This window comes from Oryctolagus cuniculus, chromosome 3, assembly GCF_051225735.1.
Source record: "Oryctolagus cuniculus isolate XC-2025 breed Fujian yellow rabbit chromosome 3, ASM5122573v1, whole genome shotgun sequence".
In the NCBI taxonomy this organism is placed as follows: Eukaryota; Metazoa; Chordata; class Mammalia; order Lagomorpha; family Leporidae; genus Oryctolagus; species Oryctolagus cuniculus.
This window is the reverse complement of record NC_142869.1, coordinates 20,002,581-20,024,913: the sequence shown is the minus strand read 5'-3', so window position 1 is coordinate 20,024,913 and position 22,333 is coordinate 20,002,581. Positions and strand designations below refer to the sequence as shown.

General features: G+C 62.7%; 2 protein-coding genes across 8 annotated transcripts; one reads left to right on the top strand and one right to left on the bottom strand.

Annotated features, from left to right (window-relative positions):
• Positions 1-115: 115 nt before the first annotated feature.
• OBSL1 (obscurin like cytoskeletal adaptor 1) lies at positions 116-19,064 on the bottom strand. 7 transcript variants are annotated; one of them, XM_089328013.1, is made up of 21 exons: positions 17,203-19,064; positions 15,947-16,216; positions 15,603-15,854; positions 15,174-15,476; positions 14,716-15,012; positions 13,442-13,714; positions 12,073-12,345; positions 11,145-11,417; positions 8,173-8,445; positions 7,143-7,418; positions 6,769-7,056; positions 6,333-6,608; positions 5,422-5,691; positions 5,002-5,274; positions 3,754-4,020; positions 2,852-2,964; positions 2,221-2,377; positions 1,892-2,053; positions 1,501-1,605; positions 940-1,209; positions 116-253 (listed from the first exon to the last, which is right to left on the bottom strand). In XM_089328013.1, exons 1-21 carry the CDS (start codon positions 18,215-18,217, stop codon positions 156-158), a joined length of 5,784 nt encoding a protein of 1,927 aa, XP_089184139.1. In that variant the 5' UTR covers positions 18,218-19,064; the 3' UTR covers positions 116-155.
• A 204-nt stretch (positions 19,065-19,268) lies between these two features.
• On the top strand, positions 19,269-21,905 carry INHA (inhibin subunit alpha). Its single transcript, NM_001171489.1, is given in 2 exon segments — positions 19,269-19,530; positions 21,073-21,905. Coding segments are annotated over 2 exon segments (1,095 nt in total).
• The last annotated feature ends 428 nt before the right edge of the window (positions 21,906-22,333 follow it).

Sequence of the window (22,333 nt, the reverse complement as noted above, 5' to 3'; positions counted from 1 at the left end):
CACGCGCGTGGGCCTCGCCTGGAGCACTGCCCCCCCACCCCCCGTGTCACTTACCACCCAGCGGCTCTTGCCCTCGGCAAGGCCCGTCCTTGCATGCTACACAGAGAGGCAGGGCAAGGAGCTGTAGCACTTTATTGTTTCCCAACACCTCTGGTTCACCGTCTCCCCCACCCCACCCCCGGACCCTGAAGTGGGGAGGGCACATGCCTTCCACGCTGTCCGAGGGCACCCGCCTGGCCTTCGCTTCTGTCTCCTAATTACCTGCAGAGGAATGGCTCTGCGTGGGGCTGGGGAGAGAGGGGGCACCCACCTGCCTCCCCCCTGGCAGGGCCTGGGCACCCACACAGGAAGAGCCAGGCCCTCTGCCTCTGCCTCTGCCCCCTGCTCTGTGGGCCTCTGTCAGGGAAGTCTGGGGGGAGGGCCAGGAAAGTGGTGGTCAGCTTGGGGGGGGGGCAGGGCAGCCCTGGTGAGGTGAATGCAAAGGTTTGCAGTGGAGGGTGGGCATCTCCTAGGAGGAGGGAGATGGGGCTCGCCCAGGGGCCTCTGCCCAGGCTCACACTGAATTTGCTGGGAGGGAAAGAAGGTGGCTGGGCAGAGAGCAGGAGAGGGTGGGGGCAGATGTAGATGGTGGTGGGTAGGTGGCAAGTTAGAGGAGCTGGCAGAAATGGGGTGTTCAGGAAGGGGGCACACAGGATCCAGGGGCTCCGACAGGAAAGGGTGGGGGAGGTGGGGACAGCTGACCTCAACCAAGCTCAGGGCACCTTCCTTTCCACAGCCCTGGGTGCGAGTGACCACACCCCCCACTCGTCACCTCTGTTGCATCCCAGAACCGCCGGCCACCCCACGTCCTAGACAACCTCCTGCAGGCGTGCCTGGGCCCAGCAGCTCCCGGGTGCCCCTCTTGTCCCCTCTGCCCTCTGGCCCGTGGGCTTCACTCACCCTCGACCAGCAGCCGTGTGTGAGCGCTGTCCTGGCCCGCCTGGCAGCAGTAGGTGCCCTGGTCCTCAGGTCGCACGTCACGGATGACCAGGCTGTGGGTGGGGCCGTGGCTGCGCATCTCGTACTTGTCTCCCGGGCACAGCTCGGTCCCCTCCCGCGACCAGCACACGTGGGCCCCGGAGCGGGACACAGTCACCTCCAGCACCGCCCGGCGGCCGACCAGAACCGTCTTCTCGCGCGGGGGGCGGCGGCACATCTGGAGAGGCAAGGCTGGGGGGCGGGGCTGAAGTTCAGAGGCGCGCACAGCCCCCCAGGAGGGGATGCACCTTCCTTCCCTGATCCCCCACACGCCTGCTCTCAGCGCTCTGTGCCACGGCCCTGGTCCTCTGTACCCTCACTTCAAAACCTCCTCCTCCGCGGGATACGCGCCGCCCTCCGTGACCCGCCCCGAGGACAGCCCCGGGAGGGGCAGGCGGCATGCTCTTGGGGCCAGCCGCCAGCTGTGAGTCCCAGAGCTGGAGGTGATGCCCCTCTCCCGTCGCTCCTACTCCAGCTGCTTACCCTCCACCTCCAGCAGAGTCAAGGACTGGGCGGGACCCGCCTGGAAGCGGACTTCGCCGGCGTCCTCTGTGCGCAGTTCGCTCAGCACCAGGATGTGCTTCTTTCCTACGGGTGAAGGGGGCGCTAGAGAGGCGGAGCTGCCTCCGGGGAGGATTCGCAGATGAGGGTGGACGGCAGTGCGCCCTCGGGGAAGGGGGCGGTTCCGGCGCGGTAAGTGCGCACTGGAGTGGGTGGACTGGGGGATACAGAGCGCAAGGACGCACGGTTCAGGACTCAGAGCTGGGGGCGGGCCCCATTCGCGGAAGGGGCGGGGCTTATCCTGATGGGGCGGGGTCTGTGTGAGTCTGGGGCCCGCGGCAAGGGGCCAGAAAAGGTCACAGGGAGGCCAGACCTTCCTGTCGGATGCGAACGCGGCCTCCGGGTCTCAGCGGGCGGCCTCCGAGTTCCCAACTTCCCGTGGTCTCGGCCTCCGACACCGTGCACTCGAATGTGGCGCCGTCACCTTCGCGGGCACGCACCGCCCGGAGCTCGCAGAGCACCGACACCGTGCGCTCTGGGGCGGAGCCCGGGGCCGTGAGGCGGGACAGAGCGGCGGGCCCGACCACGCCCCTCCCTGCCCCGCCTCCTTGAGCTCTGCGGGTCAGCCCCTTGGAGAAGAGACTGGCCCCAAAGCCCCAGTGCCCAAAGCAGTGCCCAGCCCTCGCTTCGCCCCATACCCACCGCGCACGGTCAGGCGGGCGGGCCCGGTGCGAGCCGTTCCCACCGCGCAGCTGTAGGTCCCAGCGTCCGAGGGGCTGCAGCGCCGCAGCTGTAGAAGACGGCGCGTGCCCAGGGCTTGGAGCCTGAGCCGAGGGCTGGCGGTGAGCGCTCGCCCATCCTAGGGGCGGGAGTTGCAGAGGGTCGGAGAGAGCCCATCTGGGAGCCCGTGGCCACCCCCCTGGAAAGCGGCGGCGCCCTCTGTTGATGCCAAGCGCTCTCGAGGCACGTTTGGGAGAGTCTCTCGTTCAAAGGCTGGGGTCTGGCTGACCCCATGCCTTCGGGGTCGCTCTGGAAACCCCTTTTGGAAAAGTGTCTTCCTTTGGAGACGTTAGGGCTAAGGACGGGCGCTGGGGGCACGGGAGGTGCTGATCATATAGCGGGTGAGCCGATTGTGGAACCAGGCAAACCTGGTTTTAAACAAGAGCCCTACCCCTTTGGGCTGCCCTTGGGCAAGCAATGTCGCCCCACTGAGCAGGGTGATAAGCCCTTTCTCACAGGGGTGTTGCAAGGCTCGGCACATCTGGCGGTATTGGTCCTGTTAGGAGCACTATTAGCCTCCTCACATTGGTCTGGGCTGGGGCTGGGCTCTGACCTTCTCCCAAGTGACATCAGCCAGGGTCTGAGAGAGTTCACACTCCAACGTAGCTGTGTCACCCTCCATCACCTCTAGGTCCTGTGGCCCCCGCACAAAGGTCACTGGGATCTCTGGGGGTGGGAGAAGGAGGACCGTGCAGAGGGAGCAGGCGTAAGCACCGGCTGGACACCCAGCTCGCAAGGACAAGGAGGACACACTTGGCTCTAAGGGGTGAGCAGCCCACACATTTAGACATAGCGATCAGTGGAGACCACCAGTGAGTGGGGGGCAGGGGGGGACAGATGGTCCAAAGGGGATGCTGGCCAGCGGGGGACATGCTGGGCCTTGAGGGCAGCATGGGGAAACTGTGGCAGTGGGGGAAACTGAGGCAGAGATGCCAGGGGAGTCACTCGTAGGTGGGGATGGCCGGTGGAGGCAAGGCCTGGCTGCAGAGGGCAGTGGGAGACACATGCATTCAGAGGAGCAGTGGGGGTGCCCCTAGAGCAGGTGTGGCCAGTGGAGAACACACCGAGGCTGGCAGCCAAACCGAGGGACACTCAAGCAGAACTGCAAATGGAGTCGCCCTGAGAGAGGCAGTCGGTGAGCAGGTGGCAGCTGGGTGATCTCGGGGGCTACCCACAGCCTGGCAGAGCGGGCAGGCAGGTGTGGTCAGAGGGCCACATTCAGGCATGCTCAGTATGGGGCCCCGTGGAACGGGACAGGTCAGAGAAGCCACACTCAGGGCACAGGGCCGGGGGAGTCACTCTCTGGTTAGTGGGGTGGTGGTGGTGTCAGTAAGGGCCACACTGGGACAGGCATGGTCAGTGGGGGCCGCACGGGTCGTGGGGTCAGTAGTCACACCGGGACAGTGAGTAGAGCCGCACAGGTGAGCAGGCAGGCGGCAGGCCCAGAGGCCGCACCTCTCACGGTGAGTCTGGCCGCGCAGCGCAGAGAATCCGCCGTGAAGGAGATGCAGCCGGAGTCGGCCAGGCCCAGGCCGCTGAGTGCCAGGCGGTGGGTGCGCCCCTCGGCGTGGATGTGGCACTTGGGCCCCGGCTGCAGCCGGACTCCACCCCGGGCCCACTCCCCAGTCATGCCCTCCTGGGACAGCTCCAGCTGGAAGGTGGCACTGCCTCCCTCGCTCACGGTCACATCCTCCAGAGGCTGCAGTGCCCTCAGCTGCCTCGCTGGGGGTGGGGGTGGAGAACGGGGAGAGAGGGAAGATTAGGGCTCCAGCTCTGGGTGGGGATAGCAGGGACTCCATCTCCCCTTGGCCCTGCCGGCTCCACCTCCAACACCCAGCCTAAGGCTCTGACAACAGAAGTTGAGAACCAGGGCCAGTCAGACTTGGTGGGAGGAGGGGCGTATCGGGGTCAGGAGAGGAGGACATGTCTTGGGGAGGGGGTTGTGTGAGGTGTGCAGTGGGAGAAGCATAGAATTTGGAGTCAGACGCACTGGGTGAGGTTGGAACCCAGCTCCATGGCATAGCTTGCGTGCTGTGTGACCTTTGGCCAACTGCTCGACCTCTCTGGGCCCTGGTTCCCCAGTTGTGCAGGGCAGATCAGCAACGAGACAGGGGCTCACTGTGATGATTAAAGGCAGGAAATAAATTAGAAGAGAAAGCGTATCACCACCAGCAGCCATTCACCAAGCTCTGTGTGTGTGTTGTGAGAGCTTTTCACATTATATCAGCTAATGTGCCCAGGGACCCTTGAGATGGGGACAGCCCCATTTTAAAGGAGATGTGGCTCAGAGAGGTGGAGTGACTTGCCTGAGGTCACACAGCTGCGCAAGGCTCCAGTTTGGGGCGGGTGGTAGGGGTGCTATTTGCTAGCCACCCCCACTTCTTAACTAGGCAGGACTTGAAGCATAAACACCGGGAGTCTTTTTAGAGTGTAACGTTTATGTTTCTAGCAAAGTCATCTTGGGAATACGAAAAAGAATGCGAAGGCCACGTGGATGTCTCAGGTGAGTAGAAAATACTAGAAAAAGACACATTGTGCTTTGGGCAGGCTGCACTAGGTTCTACCCGTGGACTGGGACAGCCAGGACTGGCTCTCCTCAGTGGCGAGGGCACTTTGGTGGGGGCTCCCAGAGGCTCTGGGTTAGCCAGGAGAGGCTGTGCCAGGGCGGGCAGGCCATGGGCTAGGAGAGGACGGGGCACTCACGCCTCACGCTGAGCCTGGCCAGGGTGCGGTCGTGGTGGCTCTCACAGCCGTAGGTGCCCTGGTCAGCCAGCACGACCCCGCGGATGACGAGGCGGTGGATGTGGCCTTCCTGGGCCACGCACAGGCGAGAGTCGAGGGGCAGGGGCTCCCCGCCTCGCACCCAGCGCACGGCCCCCGCTGCGCCCACGCGGCCTGTCTCCACTTCAAGGCACACGTCCTGGCCTTCCTCTGCCCGCACGTCCTGCAGCCGCCGCAGAAACAGCAGCTCTGTCTCTGGAGGGGAGAAGGGGGGAAGCCATGGAGCCAGGCCGGGACGCCAGGCTCTCCCGGCTCCCCGGCAGTGGTCTCCGCTTAGACAAGGGCAGGGCTGGGGGTGTGGAAACAGCGAACAGGGTTCTTCTGTCCTCATCAGTACCAAACCTCGAACGTGGAGCCGGGCACTGGTGGTTGTGGCCCCTGCCCGCGCAGTCACGGTCCCTGCGTCCTCGAGCCGGCAGCCTCGCACGGTGAGCGAGCGGCTTGACCCACTCTGGGCCACCTGCAGCTGGGGCCCTGGGGTGACCACGGCTCCGTTGCGCAGCCACGTGACGTCAGCCTCTGGTGGCGAGACTTCGCAGCGGAAGGTGGCATCGTCACCCTCATGGACAGTTAGTGGCGTCAGCTCGGAGACCAGCTTCACCGGTGGTGGCTCTAGGGGTGGGACCAGCCTGTGAGCTGGGCTGGCTCCCCCCCCCACTCCTCTCCTCTCCATCCCAGCCCCAGGATTCAGACCCTCACTGCCGTCCTGGGTGGTGGGTGGGTGGTGGCCAGGGGGATGCCCCAAAGCCAGCATGCCAATCCCCTACCACTCCTTTGAGAGACCAGCTCCTCTCGGAGCCATCGCTCAGCCCCTCCACCCCCCGTCCTCTGACTCCCTGAGAATAACAGACAGTTTACCATGCACCCTGTTTATAGCACAGCCCCTTAAGACAAGCAATGTCTCCTCATTTCTGAGCCAGAGCTCAGACAAGGATTGGGCAACTTGACTAATGTGGTACAATATGGGGAAACAGGATCCTGGTGGAAACCCGGCTGGGCCAACTCCAGAGTCCCTGTTCTGAATCACTGGGCTATGCCTCCTCCTATTTGAGGATTCCTGGAGGAGGGCGGAGAGCCCTGTGCCCTCGTCTGAGCAATGGTCATGCATGCATTGGTTGGAGCCAGGGGCAGCAAGGTGGGGGCGGGGGGATGAGAAGGGTCTTGAATGGTGCGGGGAAGGAGGGCTGGGGCTGGCGGCGGGGGTTGGTCCTTGGGGTTCCAGGGCTCAAAGGGTGTGAGGGGTGCACTGTTACCTTCCACGCTGACGAGGAAGATGCGGCTGTCCTGGGGTGCGTCGCACAGGTACTCCCCAGCGTCCCCGCTCCGTGCCCCCCGCACCCGCAGCACCTGCCTGGCCCCGGCCTGCTCCAGCTGCACCCGCCCCTGGCTCGCCAGTCGCTCCCCGTCCTTGTACCAGCGCACGGGGCCCCCCGGCCCGGAGAGGTGCACCACCAGCTCAAGGTCCCCACCTGGGGTGCTCCGAACCCTTGTCTGGGCTGCCTCGGGGGCCACCACCCGCACGGGGGGCTCTGTGGGGGTCAGAGCTGGGGGTCACTGGGAGGGAGAGGCCCCAGGGTGGAGAGGAGGGCAGTGGGAGGCAAGAGGGGCAAGGCAAGGGGCGGATAAGGCGTGCTGGAAGGGGTGAGGCTAGGGGGTGCCGGTGTCGGGCTTTCTGCCTGGCATACTCACCCGCCACCTGGACGGTGAAGCTGAGGCTGGGGGCTCCTGGCTCTGCCCCACACTGGCAGGTGTACAGGCCTGTGTGGGCTAGGTCTGCAGCCAGAATACAGAGGGCACGGCGGGGGCCCTCGGCTCGGAGCTCCACGCCCTCGCCCTCCTGCACTGGCTTCCCATTGTGGCTCCAGAACACAGGCGCGCCAGCCCGGGACAGCTCACAGCTCAGCACCACCGGCTCCCCAGGAGCCACGTGGAGCGGGCTAGGGGCTGCCTCTGGCGCCAGGAACTGCACTGGGGGCTCTGCACAAAGAGTGTCCAGTGTCAGACACCCGTGCTCGCCCCTGCCTCCTCCCCACCCCCACCTTAGGCTGCCCGGAAGCACCCACCGGCCAGGCTGACGTTGAAGGTGACAGCTTCATCGCGGGTCTCACACACATACTCCCCAGCATCCTCAGGTTGGGCGTGGGGCAGGGTCAGGGTGCGGGTGGGCCCCTCGGCGCCCAGCTGCAGGGCGTCTGATGCCTCTACCTCCAGCCCATCCTTGTACCAGCGCACCTGGGACCCAGCGGGGGCCACCTCGCAGCGCAGCTCCACACGCCCTGGAGCCCCGAACTGCAGATCCAGGGAGCGGGCTGCGGGGTGCACGATCCTCTCTGGTGGGGCTGGGGGTGGGCACAGAGGGGCACGTGGGCTCGCTAGCAGGCCCCTCCCCGCCTCTCCCAGCGGATTATCAGCACAGCTCTTGGGAATGGCGCTAGCTGTCACCCAGGGGGCACTGCGGGCTGCCAGCCACAGTGCTAAGCCCACTGCAGCTCTCTTCTCAGCAACTGGCCCACTCCCCAGGGTGTGGGCTGCACTTGGCAGGTGAGGGCCTGGGGCCTCTTCCGAGCAAAGTGACTTGCCTGAAGTCTCACAGACAAGGCACAAATCCAGATCCACACCCAGCTCTGCCTGACCCCAACGCACACCCCTCTCTACGCCCCCTCCCCCGCTCCCTAGTCCCTTCCCCTACCTGGCCTTCTGCACACTCCCACCGCCCGCCCAGCCTCCTACTTCACTCATTTTCTCGCCTGTCCTCCCTCACTAGAGCGTCAGCTCCAGGCAGACAGGATTTCTCCTTCTGTTTCCCCTCTGCATCCCCAGCATCTCCAAGAGCTGCGAGCACACAGCAGTTGCTCAGCAAGTATTTGTTGAATAAACGCATGAGCGCACAAATGGTCCTAATTGCTAGGTTCCCTTCCACCAGACCTCTGCTCACTGATGTGTATGGGCGTGGCTCTCCGGCAGCTGACAAAGGAGGAAGTTTGTGGGGGCACGTGGGAGACCCCTACGATTCCGAAAGTAAGCATGGTTGGGTGTATGGCCCTCAGCCCCCTGCCTCTCTCCCCTCCCCGGGGAGCCCCAGAGACTGCTCACCTGTGACAGTGACGGTGAAGAAGGCGGAGTCATCTCCGGCGTCGCACACGAACTCGCCCCCATCCTCGGGCTGGGCCGCGGGCAGCACCAGGCGGCGGCGGGGCCCGTCACTCTCCAGCACCAGGGCCTCGCTCTCCTCCACCTCCAGGCCATCCTTGTACCAGCGCACGGGGGCGTCCTCCCGCGACAGCTCACACATCAGCACCACACACTCCAAGCTCACGGCGATCAAGGTCACCTCATCCCGGGGGTATATGATCCGCACGGGGGGCTCTGCAGAGTGGGGGCAAGCACAGGCTGTTGCAGACTCGGCCTCCCTGAAGCCACGGGGCAGCACTGAAGTCCCTGGCGCCCACCAGATAGCAAGCTCCTGCATGTAACAATAACAGCGACAGGTAATGGTGCGCCACAACCAGTTCTCTGAGATCCTCGGGGCCAGAGGTGTTAAGACAATCTGGAGTTCTCCAGAGTCCAGAAATCATGGATTTCTGACATATCACGGAGAGCCTCTGCCCCCACCGGGGCACCCCGTAATCACATTCCCATTTCTGCAGTGTAACATATAGCACACCCAGCCTAAGTGGAGTAAAAGGCAGATCCTTATCTTGCAGACATACGGACAGAGAGATGTCACCTTGAGCCAGAGAATGAGAGACTGGGAATAGTTCTACCGTGGGCAAGCACAGGTGCTATGGAGATGAAAAAGCCTTTTTTTAAACAGTTGTTGGGTTTCGGATTGTAAGTACACTTATCCAGGGTACTTCCAAATCTCGTAGAAAAACAAGATCATTTCTGCTGGTGCGTAAAGGCTTACCAATCTGATGGTAAGGGACGGAAGATGCCTCCTTGGGAACCATTGAGCCCCTATTGAGCAGAGACCCCCGTAGGTATCATGATATGCATTTCCCACCAACTTTTCGCAGTGCCCTCATACACTGCTTCCATTTATAGTCAGACGCACTTTCCACACTTGGCGTTATTGCTCTAGCCCCGTTTTCTAGACGAGGGAACCGGACACAGAGTGAGCCAGCAGCTTCCCAGGGATCTCGGCTGGCCACACCCACTCCAGGCCAGGGGAAGAAGCACCAAGTGTTGAAGGGAGGCTGGGATGCTGCAGAGTCAGCAGGGAGGTTTCCCAGCTGAGGCTTGCAGGGATTCAACAATGTTCTTTGGAGCTGTGCATGAGAGCCGCCGACACCTGTCTGAGTACCCCAGAGATGCTGGAAGCCGATTCTGGAAGCTCATGTCCAAGTGCCGGCCACACTTCCACCAAAAGGGAGCCAGGTCAAAACCAGAGGTGACCGGTGCCTTGAGCCCATGCCTGCTCCATCCGCTAGGATCTCTTCTCCAGGAGACTTTGGCACTCCTTTAACGTTTTGCCCCCTTGTGGCTGGGCTGGTGAACTGCTAGATTTGTAGGGGCAATGGTATTGGCACACTCAGGAGTCCCGCCCCTACAGGGCGTGAGCCCAGGCAAACCACCTCCCCAGACGGGCTTGCCCTAAGGTTTGGAGGACGCAGGCTGCTTCTGTGGGTTGCAGAGTGTGGCTGCCTGGGAAGGGGTGAGGGCAGCGTGCAGTGATGGGGTGCCCAGCCCCGAGCCTTCAGCTTGGTGTCAGCCTTGATTCACTCTGGCCTGGAGCTGAGGCAGTTTGTGTGAACTTCTCCGTGGAGAGCTTTGTGTTTTGTTGGGGCTGGAATGTGTGTCTCAGGGCTGTTTGGTCCAGCCAGGGCTGGGGGCAGGGGAGGCGAAGGGGACTCGTGCTGAAAGCCTTGCTGGCATTGTGGACTTGTGTGTGTGTGTGTGTGCCAGGCTGCACTCTGTGGTGCAGACGGTGGGGGCAGGCGGCCTGGGCTGGGGCACTGCTCCTAGGGCAGGGCAGGGGGAGGGTGACAGTCATTCCAGTGCAGCCATTGGGGTTCTTCTGTGCGACATGCAGCTACCTAGGCTCTATGACCCCTGACCCCGTTTCCTCCACACTGGGACCAGTGCTGTGAGCTGGTGCCCCAAAGTCTCCGGCCTTGAACCACTTCCTTTCCAAAGTCGTCCTGTGCTTTTTTCCCACCTTGGATGTTCTCTTCCCACCTCCGCCCATGCCCAGCTCTACAGCTCCAGCATCCGCTTGGAAGGTACCACCTGCTACCTGCCGATTAGGGTAGCAACCCCAGTCCTGGGCTCCCTGGACAGCCCACGTCTGAGACTCTGTGGCTCGCCTGGCTGTCCTGCCAGGCCACGCACTCTGTGCGATGCAGAACGTTCTGAGCCAGGCTAGAACGCGTGGGGACAGGTCACTCCCTCCGGGCCCTCCCTGACTCTCCTGCTTAGCTCTCTCGATTCCTCTGCCCTCTTCCCTCACGGCACTCATCACGAGGTGTCACTGCACATTTCTTTGCAAGGTTTATTGGTTTAACACAGGGGCCAGGTAGGCTGGGTCAGTGGTGATCTGCGGGGAGAGGCGGGGGTGGGGAGGGGGCAGAGGAATGTGGGCCCCCCACTATGGGGGCAGCTGCTACTCAGCGCCAGCTGTTCGTCGCCACGGGGGAAAACGGGACCAGAGCCGCCGGGTCTTCGGCTTTTTCAAGAGGACGCATAACTCCGGATTGCTATTTGCACTGTCCTGACTTTGGTAGGACTCTGCAGGCCAAACAAAACACATCCGTGGACTTCATGGGCCCCAGAGAGTGCACGTTTGCGACCCCTGCCTTGCTGGCTACACCGGCAGCTCTCTGAGGACAGCGACTGTGTCTGCGTTACTCACCAGCTGGATCCCAGCACCCGGTCCAGGGCAAGTGCTTGGGTACACGGGCAGGTGGAACGCAGTTACTACTCCTGTGCTACTTGGGCACTGGGGGAGGAGCCCGTTACTCCCACAGGGGGCCTGGGCTCTTCCCTGCAAGGACACCCTCAGCCTACCCCACCCCACCCCCCGCCAGGATCGGGACTGTCCTCTGGGAGCGGGGGAGGGCTCACACCTGTGACGGTGACGGTGAAGGAGGCCGACTCGTCGTCGATTTCACACCGGTACTCGCCAGAGTCCTCCAGCTGGACGGCAGGCAGCACCAGGCGGCGCGTGGTGTCCTCCTTCTGCAGGAGCAAGGCCGGGCTCTCCACCACCTCCTCGCCGTCCTTGGTCCAGCGCACCTCGGCCCAGGGCCGGCACAGCTCGCAGGTCAGCACCACGCGCTCCAGGCGCACGGCGGCCACGTACACCTTGCCGCTGGGGTACACGATCCACGAGGAGACATCTGGGGGACAGGGACAGCTGCCGCTGGGCACGAGGGGCTGCGCCAGGGCACCCTGCTGTCCTCATTCAGGTCCGTTGTCTACTCTTGGGAAATAGGCCACCTGCTCACAAAAGAGGGACCGCCCCCAGACTTCCTCACAGTGGCTCTGCAGGTCCCCTGACTACGGCTGTCCCCAGCCAGGAAGACACAAGCAGTCACCAGAGCGCACCAGGCTTTGTGCTGTGCAACAGGGACCGTGGTGGGGGCTGCGGCTGCAGGAACCTCCCTCCTTTCTAGGGCTGGCTAGGGGAAGGTTTGACGGCTACATCTGGGGAGAGGACGGTTGGGGCTCCGGTCTGTGATCATCTGACCTCTCCAGGACCTAGGGCCACACGTTCTAGACCTTGCCCTGCCACAGGACCGTCACCCTGAAGGTTCTGCTGCGGGACAGCCTCTTCTTCCGAATGGACAAGTGTAGCTGAGCCCAGGGTGCTTGTGACAGCCCACCTCGAGTGTGACTCGACCATGGTGGAGCAGAGGTGGGGGTGTAGTGGTGGGGGTGAGACCAGCTTGGGGGAGGTTGGCCAGGGCTAGGAAGAGCAAGGGTGTGTCTGCTGCTCCCACAGGGGCACAGGTCCCCTCCGCCTGTCTCACTGTGGCTCCCCCAGTCCCCCACCTGTGATGGTGACAGTGAAGTAGGCCCGTTCCTCTCCAGCCACACACTGAAACTCGCCCCCGTCTGGCGGCTGGGCGGTGGGCAGCACCAGGCGGCGACGGGGCCCTTCGTTCTCCAGCACCACAAGGGCACTCTCCTCCACCTCCTGCCCGTCCTTGTACCAGCGCACGGGGGCATCCTCTTGGTCCACCTCACAGGTCAGCATCACGCACTCGGAGGTTATGGCGTGGACAAACACGTGCTCCCGGGGGTCCACGATGTGCACCGGGGGATCTGGGTGGAGGAAAGAGATGGATGGCACAGACACCCCCCGCTCCCAAGCAGAAGCCCTGAGTGCAGACCGGCTGCGTGGCCGGAAGACCCTGTCTGTGCTGTGCAGGGGGCTTTAGGGCAATGACGTGAGATCCTGAGGGCGTGGCAGGTGCACCTGGGTGCTCTGCGGGTCCCCAGAGGATCAGAGGTGGCTGAGTGGGGACGTGGTGGGAAGGAGCTGCAGGGTGGCAGCCACCACTTCTCCAGGCTCAAGGGAGGTCACTATCACAAGCCACAGAGGCTGTGCTCACTGCTGCTTTCACAAGGAACGCCTCCAGGATGGGCAGGACGTGGAGCATGGCCCACTGAGTGGCGCCCCCTATGGGTAGCGAGCTCCCTGTCACCAGGTGCATGTAGGCAGGGGCCAGGTTGAAAGCAGGATTTCCACTCACAGGGCCAAGATGAGCAGGGTCAGCGGCTCCCAGCCGTCCTCCCAGAGTCAACCTTGAGAGGTCCTCAGGCTGCCATAAGCCTGGGGGCCTGGGCAGATGCATTTACAGCGAGACCCCAAGGGGGTCCTGAAGCACCCAGAGCACAGACCAGCTTGTGAGGATCACTGGATTGTGCACTCAACAAACACCTATTGGGGCTGATGGCTGGGGCGGCAGGAGCAGCCCGTCCAGGGTGTGCAGCCCAGCCGAGGTGTGTGCCGGCTGTGTGCCAATGGGCAAGTCACAAAAGCTCTTGAGTCTCAGTGTCTTTCATCTTGAGCTGGAGAAACACTGCCCCTCACCACTTGGGAAGAGGAAATGAAACGGTGCATAGTTAAAGGAGCTGGCAGCATTCTCGGCTCAGAGCAGGTGCACACGACAAATGCTAGCTCCTATCTCCCTTTGCCTTAACTGCATTTGTCTCCTGACCCAACTCAGCAGAAGGAATGGGGGGCGACGTGCAGAGCGTGCTGGTGCCTGAGAGGGCTGAGGAGTAGGTGCAGAGCAATCTGAAAGATGTTCTCCGTGCCACCCCCCGCCCAGCAAGGCAGACCAGGGGGGCAGGGCTGGCAAAGCCCCCAGGGCCAGTCTCAGCTGGAGCAGCCCAGGCCAGCAGGGCTCCTGACCTTGGACAGTGAGGCTGAAGAAGGCTGAGACCCCTTCCGTTCTGCACTCAAACTCGCCGCTGTCCACGACTTTGGCCTCGGGCAAGATGAGGCGGTGTTTGCGCCCATCCATCTTCACCACCAGCGACTCGCTCTCCTCCACCTTCTGCCCCTCCTTGTACCAGGTGGCCGGGAAGTCCGCCCTGGAGAGCTCACAGGTCAGCACCACCCGCTCGGAGGTCGTGAAGGTCAACGACACCTTCTCCTGAGGGCTCAGGATGTGCACGGGGCTCTCTGCGTGGGGAGAGGCAGAATCTGACAACCGTGCCCTCAGTGGCATGGTCAACGCACCTGTTGGGGTTTCTCAAAGCAGGCTGGGGCTTACCCGCCACCTTTCAGAATAATGGTTTTGGTGCGCATAAGAATTGCTGGGGAGCCTACTGGAAATGCAGATTCTCAGACGCCCAAGTGTGACTCCTAAGGAGCCTGGGAATCTGCATTATTGTAGAGCAGCCCTCCAGGTAGTTCTGACGCCAGCGATCCTAGGTCCCATTTGGAAACACTGCCCCCATGCCCGCGCCCTCCGCCTGCAAAGCTGGGTGCTCACCCCCTCAAGGCCCCCGTGCTGGGGTGCTGCTGGGCTGTGACTGGTCTTACAAACTCCAGCAGTGGGCAGACAGCAAATGCCAGCAGCACCCACTCCCCTGCGCACCCTCCTGGGGGATGCCGCATCTCCCTCTCCCCGGTTTCCACACATGTGGCATCGTGTGACTCTGCAGCCAGTCTGCCCACTGAATTAATCCAGCACCACCTCTCATTAGCTTGGTGACCTTGGGCAAGTCACTTCACTTCGTGTGCCTCAGTTTCCCTGTCTATAAAACAGGGATAGCCAAAGATCTATCTTACAGGGCTGATGAGAGAGAGGGCTGTGTTGACATCCGTAGAGTGACTGGGTCGGTGGCACGTAGGAAGCGAGAGGACAGTGTTAAGGATTAGATAACAGGGCAGGAAGCAGCCTGTGTCTCTAGATAACAAATGCAACAGAACTCTATAAACCACAAAGCACTCCAGACAACTGAGAGATTAGCCTCACAGAGTTTGCAGGGAGTGTTTTGGATGTTGCATTGGAGTTGAACCTGACCTTCAGGACTTCCAAGCCCTCAATCTGAGCCCACGGCAGATGTACTCTCCGGGCCCAGACGCCAGAAGTGGCAACTCGGCATCTCCCGCATTTGGCCAGAAGGACTTGTATGTCTTGGTTCTATCTAGCCACACAGGGCCTCCCTGGCACCAACCTTGGATGGTGAGGGCAGCCGAGTCCTGCACACCCGGACAGCTGAAGCCCACCAGGGCGCCGCTGTCCTGGTGCTTGACGGCACGCAGGATGAGTCTGTGCTGCAGGCCCTTCTGCTCCATGCGGTAGCGCAGGGCACCAGGCTCCACCTGGCCCTCCGGCTCGTTAGCCTTGAGCTCTTCCCCATTAAGGAACCAGGTGCCCTGGATGATGGTCGAGAGATCCAGGGAGAAGACGGCGTCTTCCCCGTCATACACCTGCACATCTTCCAGACCTGCGACCAAGCGAGCTGTAGGCACTGAGGCAGGGACAGAGTGCAGCTGTCAGCACCGGAGGGCCGAGCAGGGGCCGGGGGCTGGCAGCTGGAAGGCTCCAGGAGGACAAGACACAGAAAGAGGGAGAGGTGGACACACCCAGGGTACGGCCGCTGACGGGCAGGGTCTGGCGGGACCGACTCACCGAGGTGAGCGGAACCGTGGAACACCACGTGGGGACTGCGGCCGTGTTCGCTGACGGTGCAGACCCGGAACCGGTAGTCACCCTCCGAGGGCACGCAGTCCCCCGGCACCTCCACGGCTCCAGCCTTCTCGATGCTGAAGCACTGGATCCAGTCTTCGGAGCCCACCTCCTGCCGCTCCAGCCGGTAGATGAAGGGGGTCTCGGGGGCTGGCTCCGGAGGCTTCCAGGTCAGCAGCACCGTGTTTTTGTGGCCCTTGAACATCTCAGCCAAGACGGGCGGGCCTGGAGGGCTGTGCTTGACGCCTGAGACAGAGGCACGGTTCCCCTGTGAGCTCTGCTCAGCCTCCCGTGGCCCATCTGCCTTGAATTTGCTTTGCCTGCCAGCTCAGACAGCTGGTCACCCTCCCGCCTGGGCCCTCCTGCCCTCACATTTGACTCTGAGCAGAGTGGTGGTCCGGGAGCTGCCCAGACTGAAGGTGACCTCGCCAGCATCTTCCCGGGTGACCCCCGGAAGTACGAGGGCATGCATGTGGCCACAGCTGCTCTGGCAGGTGGCTGGCAGCTCCTCCCCATCGCGGCTCCAGCGCCCCTCCACCCCAGCCTCTCTCGTCTCCACCAGCAGCACCGCGTTCTCGCCCTCCAGGACGTCGAGTTTCCGGGGCAGCCGCTTCAGGATGGGCCCTGAGATGCGCAAAGGGAGAACACCCATCAGCTCCGTGTCTGGGCGCCTGCCCGCCTCAGCCTCCTCACACCCCCGCAGCCGGCCAGCTGACCTTTGACCGTCACGTTGGCCACCGTGCGCACCCGGCCCCGCATCTCGCACAGGTACACGCCGTCGTCATCCGCTTTCAGCCTGTGGATGATGAGGCGGCGCACCGTGCCCTCCTCGATCTGCTCGTACTTGCGGCAGGGCAGCAGCCGCTGGTCCTCGCGGAACCAGGCCGTGGGGATGCGGGAGTTGGGGACTTTACACTCCAACACCGCAATCCCATGCTCCCGGCCCTCCACATCCTGCAGCGGTCTTGCGAAGCGGAGGCGGGGCTCTGCAGGCAGGGGAGAGACGACGGAGAAGGCGCTGGAGACGGAGAAGGACCGGACAGGGCGGGGGGCGGCGGTACTCCTGAACACACATCAGCCTCTGCTATTTGTTCTCTTCCCAGGGCCAGCAGGCACTGCGGAATCCCCGCAAAGCCACGGGCAGGGAAGGCAGAGAGCCTCAATTCTCATCTGATCCTGACATGACCTCAGTTTCCTTGCTCGTGTGGGAATGCAAGGGGGACAGCCTGGCCTAGAAAATGAGGGGAAGGGAGGGGAAGGGAGGGGAAGGGCTGGACCGGATCAGTGATTTTCAAACTCTCCCCCCGCCGAGGCCTCTAGGAGGTTCCTCAGAGATTCCGCAAGGGCCTCTGAGTTCAACTTCGTTTTTAAGGTATTTTCATCAGGTTCGCAACTGAAGGTCAAATGTAAAAACACAAGATGTTGGCAATAACCAGAGGGTGAAGCTGTGTGTGCAGCCCTGGGAAGTTTCTCTCGCCTTCCCATGGGGCTTCTTCCTCCCCCTCTCCCCGAAGAGGGACCTGAGGCTTGGTGCCGTGCGCACCCAACTGTGCCAGCGAGGCCACCACTGCAGCCCAGGGGCCCCACGCTTGTTTGGGTGCCAGCCCGAGGGTGTCATCCGCTAGGATGCGGGACTCGCACCCCCAAAATGCTTTCCTCTGTCTATGGTGGGAAGCACGATGGGAACTCAGTTGGGGAAGGAGGAAAATAACAAGGTTGGAGAACGGTAGGTCCTCAAGTTTGGCACGTCAACCTTCTCTTAGTGGTTTTCACCATCTGCTTCGGAATCACTTGGAATTTCGCTAAGACTTCCCAGTGCCCTGGAGACCTCCCAAATCCGAGTCCCTGGAGGGGGTGGGAGGCGGGCAGGGTACGGAGTCCTCTTGCTACTGCGGGCTTCCCTCCCCCGGTGGGGGCGCTAGAGACGCCCGGCCAGGCCCCGGACGCCCCCCCCCCCCCCTCCAGGCGCTACCTTTGACGTGCAGCTGCACGGCGCTGAGCGTCTGGCCCGCCGAGTTGCGCGCCGCGCAGACGTACAGCCCGCGGTCTTTGGCCTGGCAGTAGAGCACCTTGAGCACAAAGCCGCCGTCGCGGTCGCGGTACATGAGGCGGCGGCGGTCCGGGAGCAGGGGGCGGCCCTCCCAGTGCCACTCGATCTCGGGCTCGGGCTTGCCCATCACGTAGCAGCGGAACTTGGCGTGCTTGCCCTCGTTCACCCAGAAGGTCTTGGGCGCGCACTTAAGCGGCTCCACCACGGGCGCGGGCTCCTCGTCGGCTCCCTCCGGAGGAGGGCTCTCCGGGGGCTGGTGCACTTGGAGCAGCGCGCCGGCCTGCGCGTGGCCGTGCGCGTTGCGGGCGTGGCACACGTAGACGCCCGAGTCCGGCAGCCGCGCCGCCAGGATGCGCAGTGCCAGGCTCGCGCCCTGACCACCCTCGGCGCAGCCCCGCTCCAGCACGAAGTGGCTGCTGTCCCACACTTCGTCCAGGGCCATCCCGTCCTTCTCCCAGTACAACGTGGGCTCGGGAAGGCCCCCCACCTGGCAAGTCAGCACCACCTCCGCCCCCCGCAACACCCACTGGGATCGGGGCCCCGTCAGGAACACCGGGGCGCCCTCCCCGGTCCCCGGCGGCGGCAGCGGGCGCTCGGCGAGCGGCGGCTCGGGCTCGGGCGCGGGCGGCTCCAGCACAGTGACGGCGGCCGCGGCGTAGGCCTCGCCGGCGGCATTGCGGGCGCGGCACACGTAGACCCCGGCGTCGGTGGGTAGCGCGCCGCTCAGCAGCAGGCCGTGCTCGGCGCCGTCCGCCGGGAAGCTCAGGCGCTCGGAGGCCGCCAGCTGCTGGCCGCCCTTCTCCCACACGACAGTGGGCGGCGGCTCCCCCAGGACCACGCACTTGAGTTCGGCCTCGGCGCCGCTCACCACCCGCACGGGCCGCGGAAAGCGCAGGAAGCACGGGGGGCTCCCCTGATCCCCCGAGCCCGCCTTCATCCCGGCGGCTGCAGACTAGCCCGCAGCGGCGGCGGAGGAAGAGAGGGCGGCGGACGCCCCGGAGGCGGCGAGCGAGGAGCCCCGGGTGCGGGGACCCTCCCAACTCTGCCCGGGCCGCCCGCTCCTGCTCGCCAGCTTACCCTGGGCCCGCAGCTGCAGCTCTGCCGCGGCGGCGGCGGCGGCGAGTCCCTAGCCAGAGTCCCGAGCTCAGGGGGCAGTCCTTCCTGTTTGCCTTTCCAGCAAGGGGCCCCGCTGCCTCCTCGGCCCGCGGCCTGGCTTCCTGCTCTGTTCCCAGCCCCCTCCCACAGCCTGGGCCCCTTTCCCCTCCTCCCTCCCACCTCCAGCCGCCAGGTCCCCAGCCACCCGCCAGGCTTGGCCCTGAGTGGCAGAGGCGCCTGCAGCTGCCAGTCCCAAAAATATTCTCTGATGACACAGCTGGAGGACAAGAGTCCAGGCCGGCTTCTCCAGGCTAAGTATAGAGCAGGCGGGACCACCTGCCCCCTGCCCCAGCCCTCCCCCCACAGCTGGCCCCCAGCAGTTGCTTGTTTGAAAGGGGCCCCAGAGGAGCCGGGGCTGGTGTATTGTGTCCCTGGCAAATGACACTCTTAAGGGGCTGGCTGACCCCAGGTTTCAGGCTCCTGTCCTACCGATGTCCTACTGTGCTAGGATGTGACACACACACACACACACACACACTTTGTGTATGTGTGTATGAGAGAGAGAGATGGTATGTTTGTGTGTGTATGTGTGTGGGGGGGTCAGGTCACTTGGGGTGAAAACCCTCCCCAGCCCCCTACCCCGCATTCTTGGCGGGAGTGGGAGATAAGGCTCAGGGCCGCAGACATCTGCGTCAGAGATAGGAGGTCTCAGTGCCATGGACAGGGGCACTACGGACTGCAGGGCGTGGGAAGGCCTGGGCAAGCCTGGGGTGAGAAAGGTAGAAGAGGGCGGGTGGGGAGATGGGGAGGGAGAGCAGGGAGACTCCGGGCAGACCCTGACAGAAGGAGCGCAGGGAGGGTGTGGGTCCCCCATTCGCAGGGCCAGGTGAGCTATGGTGCCCCAGCTGCTCCTCTTGCTGCTGGCCGCGCAGGGCGGGCATGGCTGCCTCGGGCCGGAGCTCGACCGGGAGCTTGTCTTGGCCAAGGTGAGGACCCTGTTCCTGGACGCCTTGGGACCTCCGGCGGTGAGCGGGGCAGGTGGAGCTCCTGGAGTACGGCGGCTGCCCCGAAGACATGCCCCAGGAGGCTTCCTGCACAGGGGCTCGGAGCCAGAGGAAGAGGATGTCTCCCAGGCCATCCTTTTCCCGGCCGCAGGTAACTGGGTGGGAACTGGCAGGGTGACCTCAGGAAACAGCCCAGGAGGACTGCATGGGCTTGGGGGCCCGGCAGACCTGGGATTCAAGCTCAGCCCTGCCGCTCAGCCAGCTTTGCAACAATGGGCCCAAGCCTCTGTCTCCAGATCTGTAAAATGGGCAGTCACACCTACCCCTCAGGATCACATGAGGCAGTGACGTAGAGTGCTTGGCTTGTGGGAGGCATTCGGGAGGTATGTGCCAGGTAGATCAAGGGACTCCAGAGACAGATCTGATCTCAGCCCCTTCCTGCCATCTTTCCTCCCATCTCTCTCTCTGCTTCCTCTCCCAAATCCTGTTTCCTCACCCCCAGGCAGCTGAGACTTGAGAAGACATCGGGGATGCGGGAGGATTGGCTGGGAAACTGCTTGGGAGAGGAGCCTACTGTCCCTTAGGTTCCCATCTTACCTCTCTCGCCTGTGTTCCATCGACAGATGAATAAGGTGCTCCTCTGGGTGGTCTTTCTTATCTGGCACGGCTGTCTCTTAGAGCAGACACCGACCCACTCCCGCCTGCCACCCTCAGCTCATCCCTAGGTAGTATGGTTTTGGAATTGGGCAGAATCCCTGGCTGGCCACTTGGTAGTTAAACATCCCTTTACCTCTCTAAGCCTCGGTTTCCTTACCTGCAAAATGGGTCAGTTGTTCTGAATTTTCTGAGAGTGGTCATTTACTAGTGTGGCTCTCACTGCCAGCCCTCAGACTGCTGCCGGTTCCTGACGATTTTAGAAAGCTCTTGGGCTGGCACCGCGGCTCAATAAGCTAATCCTCTGCCTGTGGCGCCGGCACACCGGGTTCTAGTCCTGGTCGGGGTGCCAGATTCTGTCCCGGTTGCTCCTCTTCCAGTCCCGCTCTCTGCTGTGGCCCGGGAGTGCAGTGGAGGATGGCCCAAGTGCTTGGGCCCTGCACCCGCATGGGAGACCAGGAGAAGCACCTGGCTCCTGGCTTCAGATCAGCACGGTGCGCCGGCCATTGGAGGGTGAACCAACGGCAAAGGAAGACCTGTCTCTCTGTCTCTCTCTCTCACTGTCCACTCTGCCTGTCAAAAAAAAAAAAAAAAAAAAAAAAAAAAGAAAGAAAAAGAAACTCTTGGGGAAAGGACTGCCTTCTCACCCCCATTTTTGTTCTTTCTGGTCTTTTATTTTGTTCATTCTGTCTTTTAAAAACAGAATGATTTTAACTTATCACCTAATATTTCTGAGATGCCCAGAGAAGTGTAAGCAGCGAACACCCACCTACACACCGTTCAAGATACCACTTCTCAGCTAGTTCAAGTCTGTCAGTTCTCGAGGCTGCTGGAGGGAGACAGCAGCACGTTGCTGATGGGCCTGTTAGTGGGCAAACCACCCTGCGGGAAGTTGGCAGTGCTGCGTCGTTTTTGAAGTTGTCCGGGTAGGAGGGCACTCAGCAGAGCGCTGGCACGTCATGGCGCGCTCAGGAATAGCAGCCGTGATGCACTTCTGCTCAGCCACAGCTGCCCTCTCCCTTACCTCTGTCCTCTGCAGGTGCCGGTTGTGAGGACCAGCCGGCTGCTGGAGGGCTGGCCCAGGAGGCCGAGGAGGGCCTCTTCACGTACGTGTTCCGGCCGTCCCGGCACATACGCAGCCGCAAGGTGACTTCGGCTCAGCTTTGGTTCTACACCGGGCTCAACAGGCAGGGTGCAGCAGCCTCCAATAGCTCTGGGCCCCTGCTCGACCTGTTGACGCTGTCTTCTGGGGGACCCACAGCTGTGCCCATGTCCTTGGGCCACGCGCCCCCTCGCTGGGCTGTGCTGCACCTGGCCGCCTCTGCTCTCCCTCTGCTGACCCACCCTGTCCTGGTGTTGCTGCTGCGCTGTCCCCTGTGTGTCTGCTCAGCCCGGCCTGAGACCACACCCTTCCTGGTGGCCCACACGAAGGCCAGACCCCCTGGCGGAGGGGAGAGAACCCGACGCTCAGCTCCCCCGATGCCCTGGCCTTGGTCTCCCGCTGCTCTGCGCCTGCTGCAGAGGCCTCCGGAGGAACCTGCTGCCCACGCCTACTGCCACCGAGCCTCGCTCAACATCTCCTTCCAGGAGCTGGGCTGGGACCGATGGATCGTGCACCCTCCCAGTTTCATCTTCCACTACTGTCACGGGGGCTGTGGGCTGCCCACCCCAGCAGACACGCCCCTACCTGTCCCTGGGGTTCCCCCGACCCCCATCCCAGTCCTTTCTTTGTTGCCAGGGGCCCAGCCTTGCTGTGCTGCAGTCCCAGGGACCATGAGGCCCTTACGTGTCCGCACCACCTCCGACGGCGGTTACTCCTTCAAATATGAGATGGTGCCCAACCTTCTCACACAACACTGTGCTTGCATCTAAGGTGGGGGGGGTCCTACTCCCTGTCCCTATGGCTGATGTTCCAAATCTCACTATTACCAGCTGGGAGCAAAGGCAGAGTTCAGAACCTAAGTGGTTCCCATTCCCCTTCCTCCATTTTCAGCCTGAAGGCCCCCCTGCATACCTTTCCCTGTCCTTGGCTAACCTGTGACAATAAAGAACACCGTGCATATGACCTGGCATGCATTCTTGGGATTCTCTGATAGAGTGTTGGGGAGGTCTGGGCCCTGGGAGCATGGGATTGTGGGATCTCGGGTCGCTCAGCCGTGCTTGACCTCGAACTTGGAGTTCAAGAGCTTTCACTGGATGTGTATCTGTTGGGAAGCTACAATGCTTGGGAATAACACAAAGATGCCCCAAACTCCCTGGACAGATGCTCTGGAGACAGAACCGACTCTCCCACAAGCAGA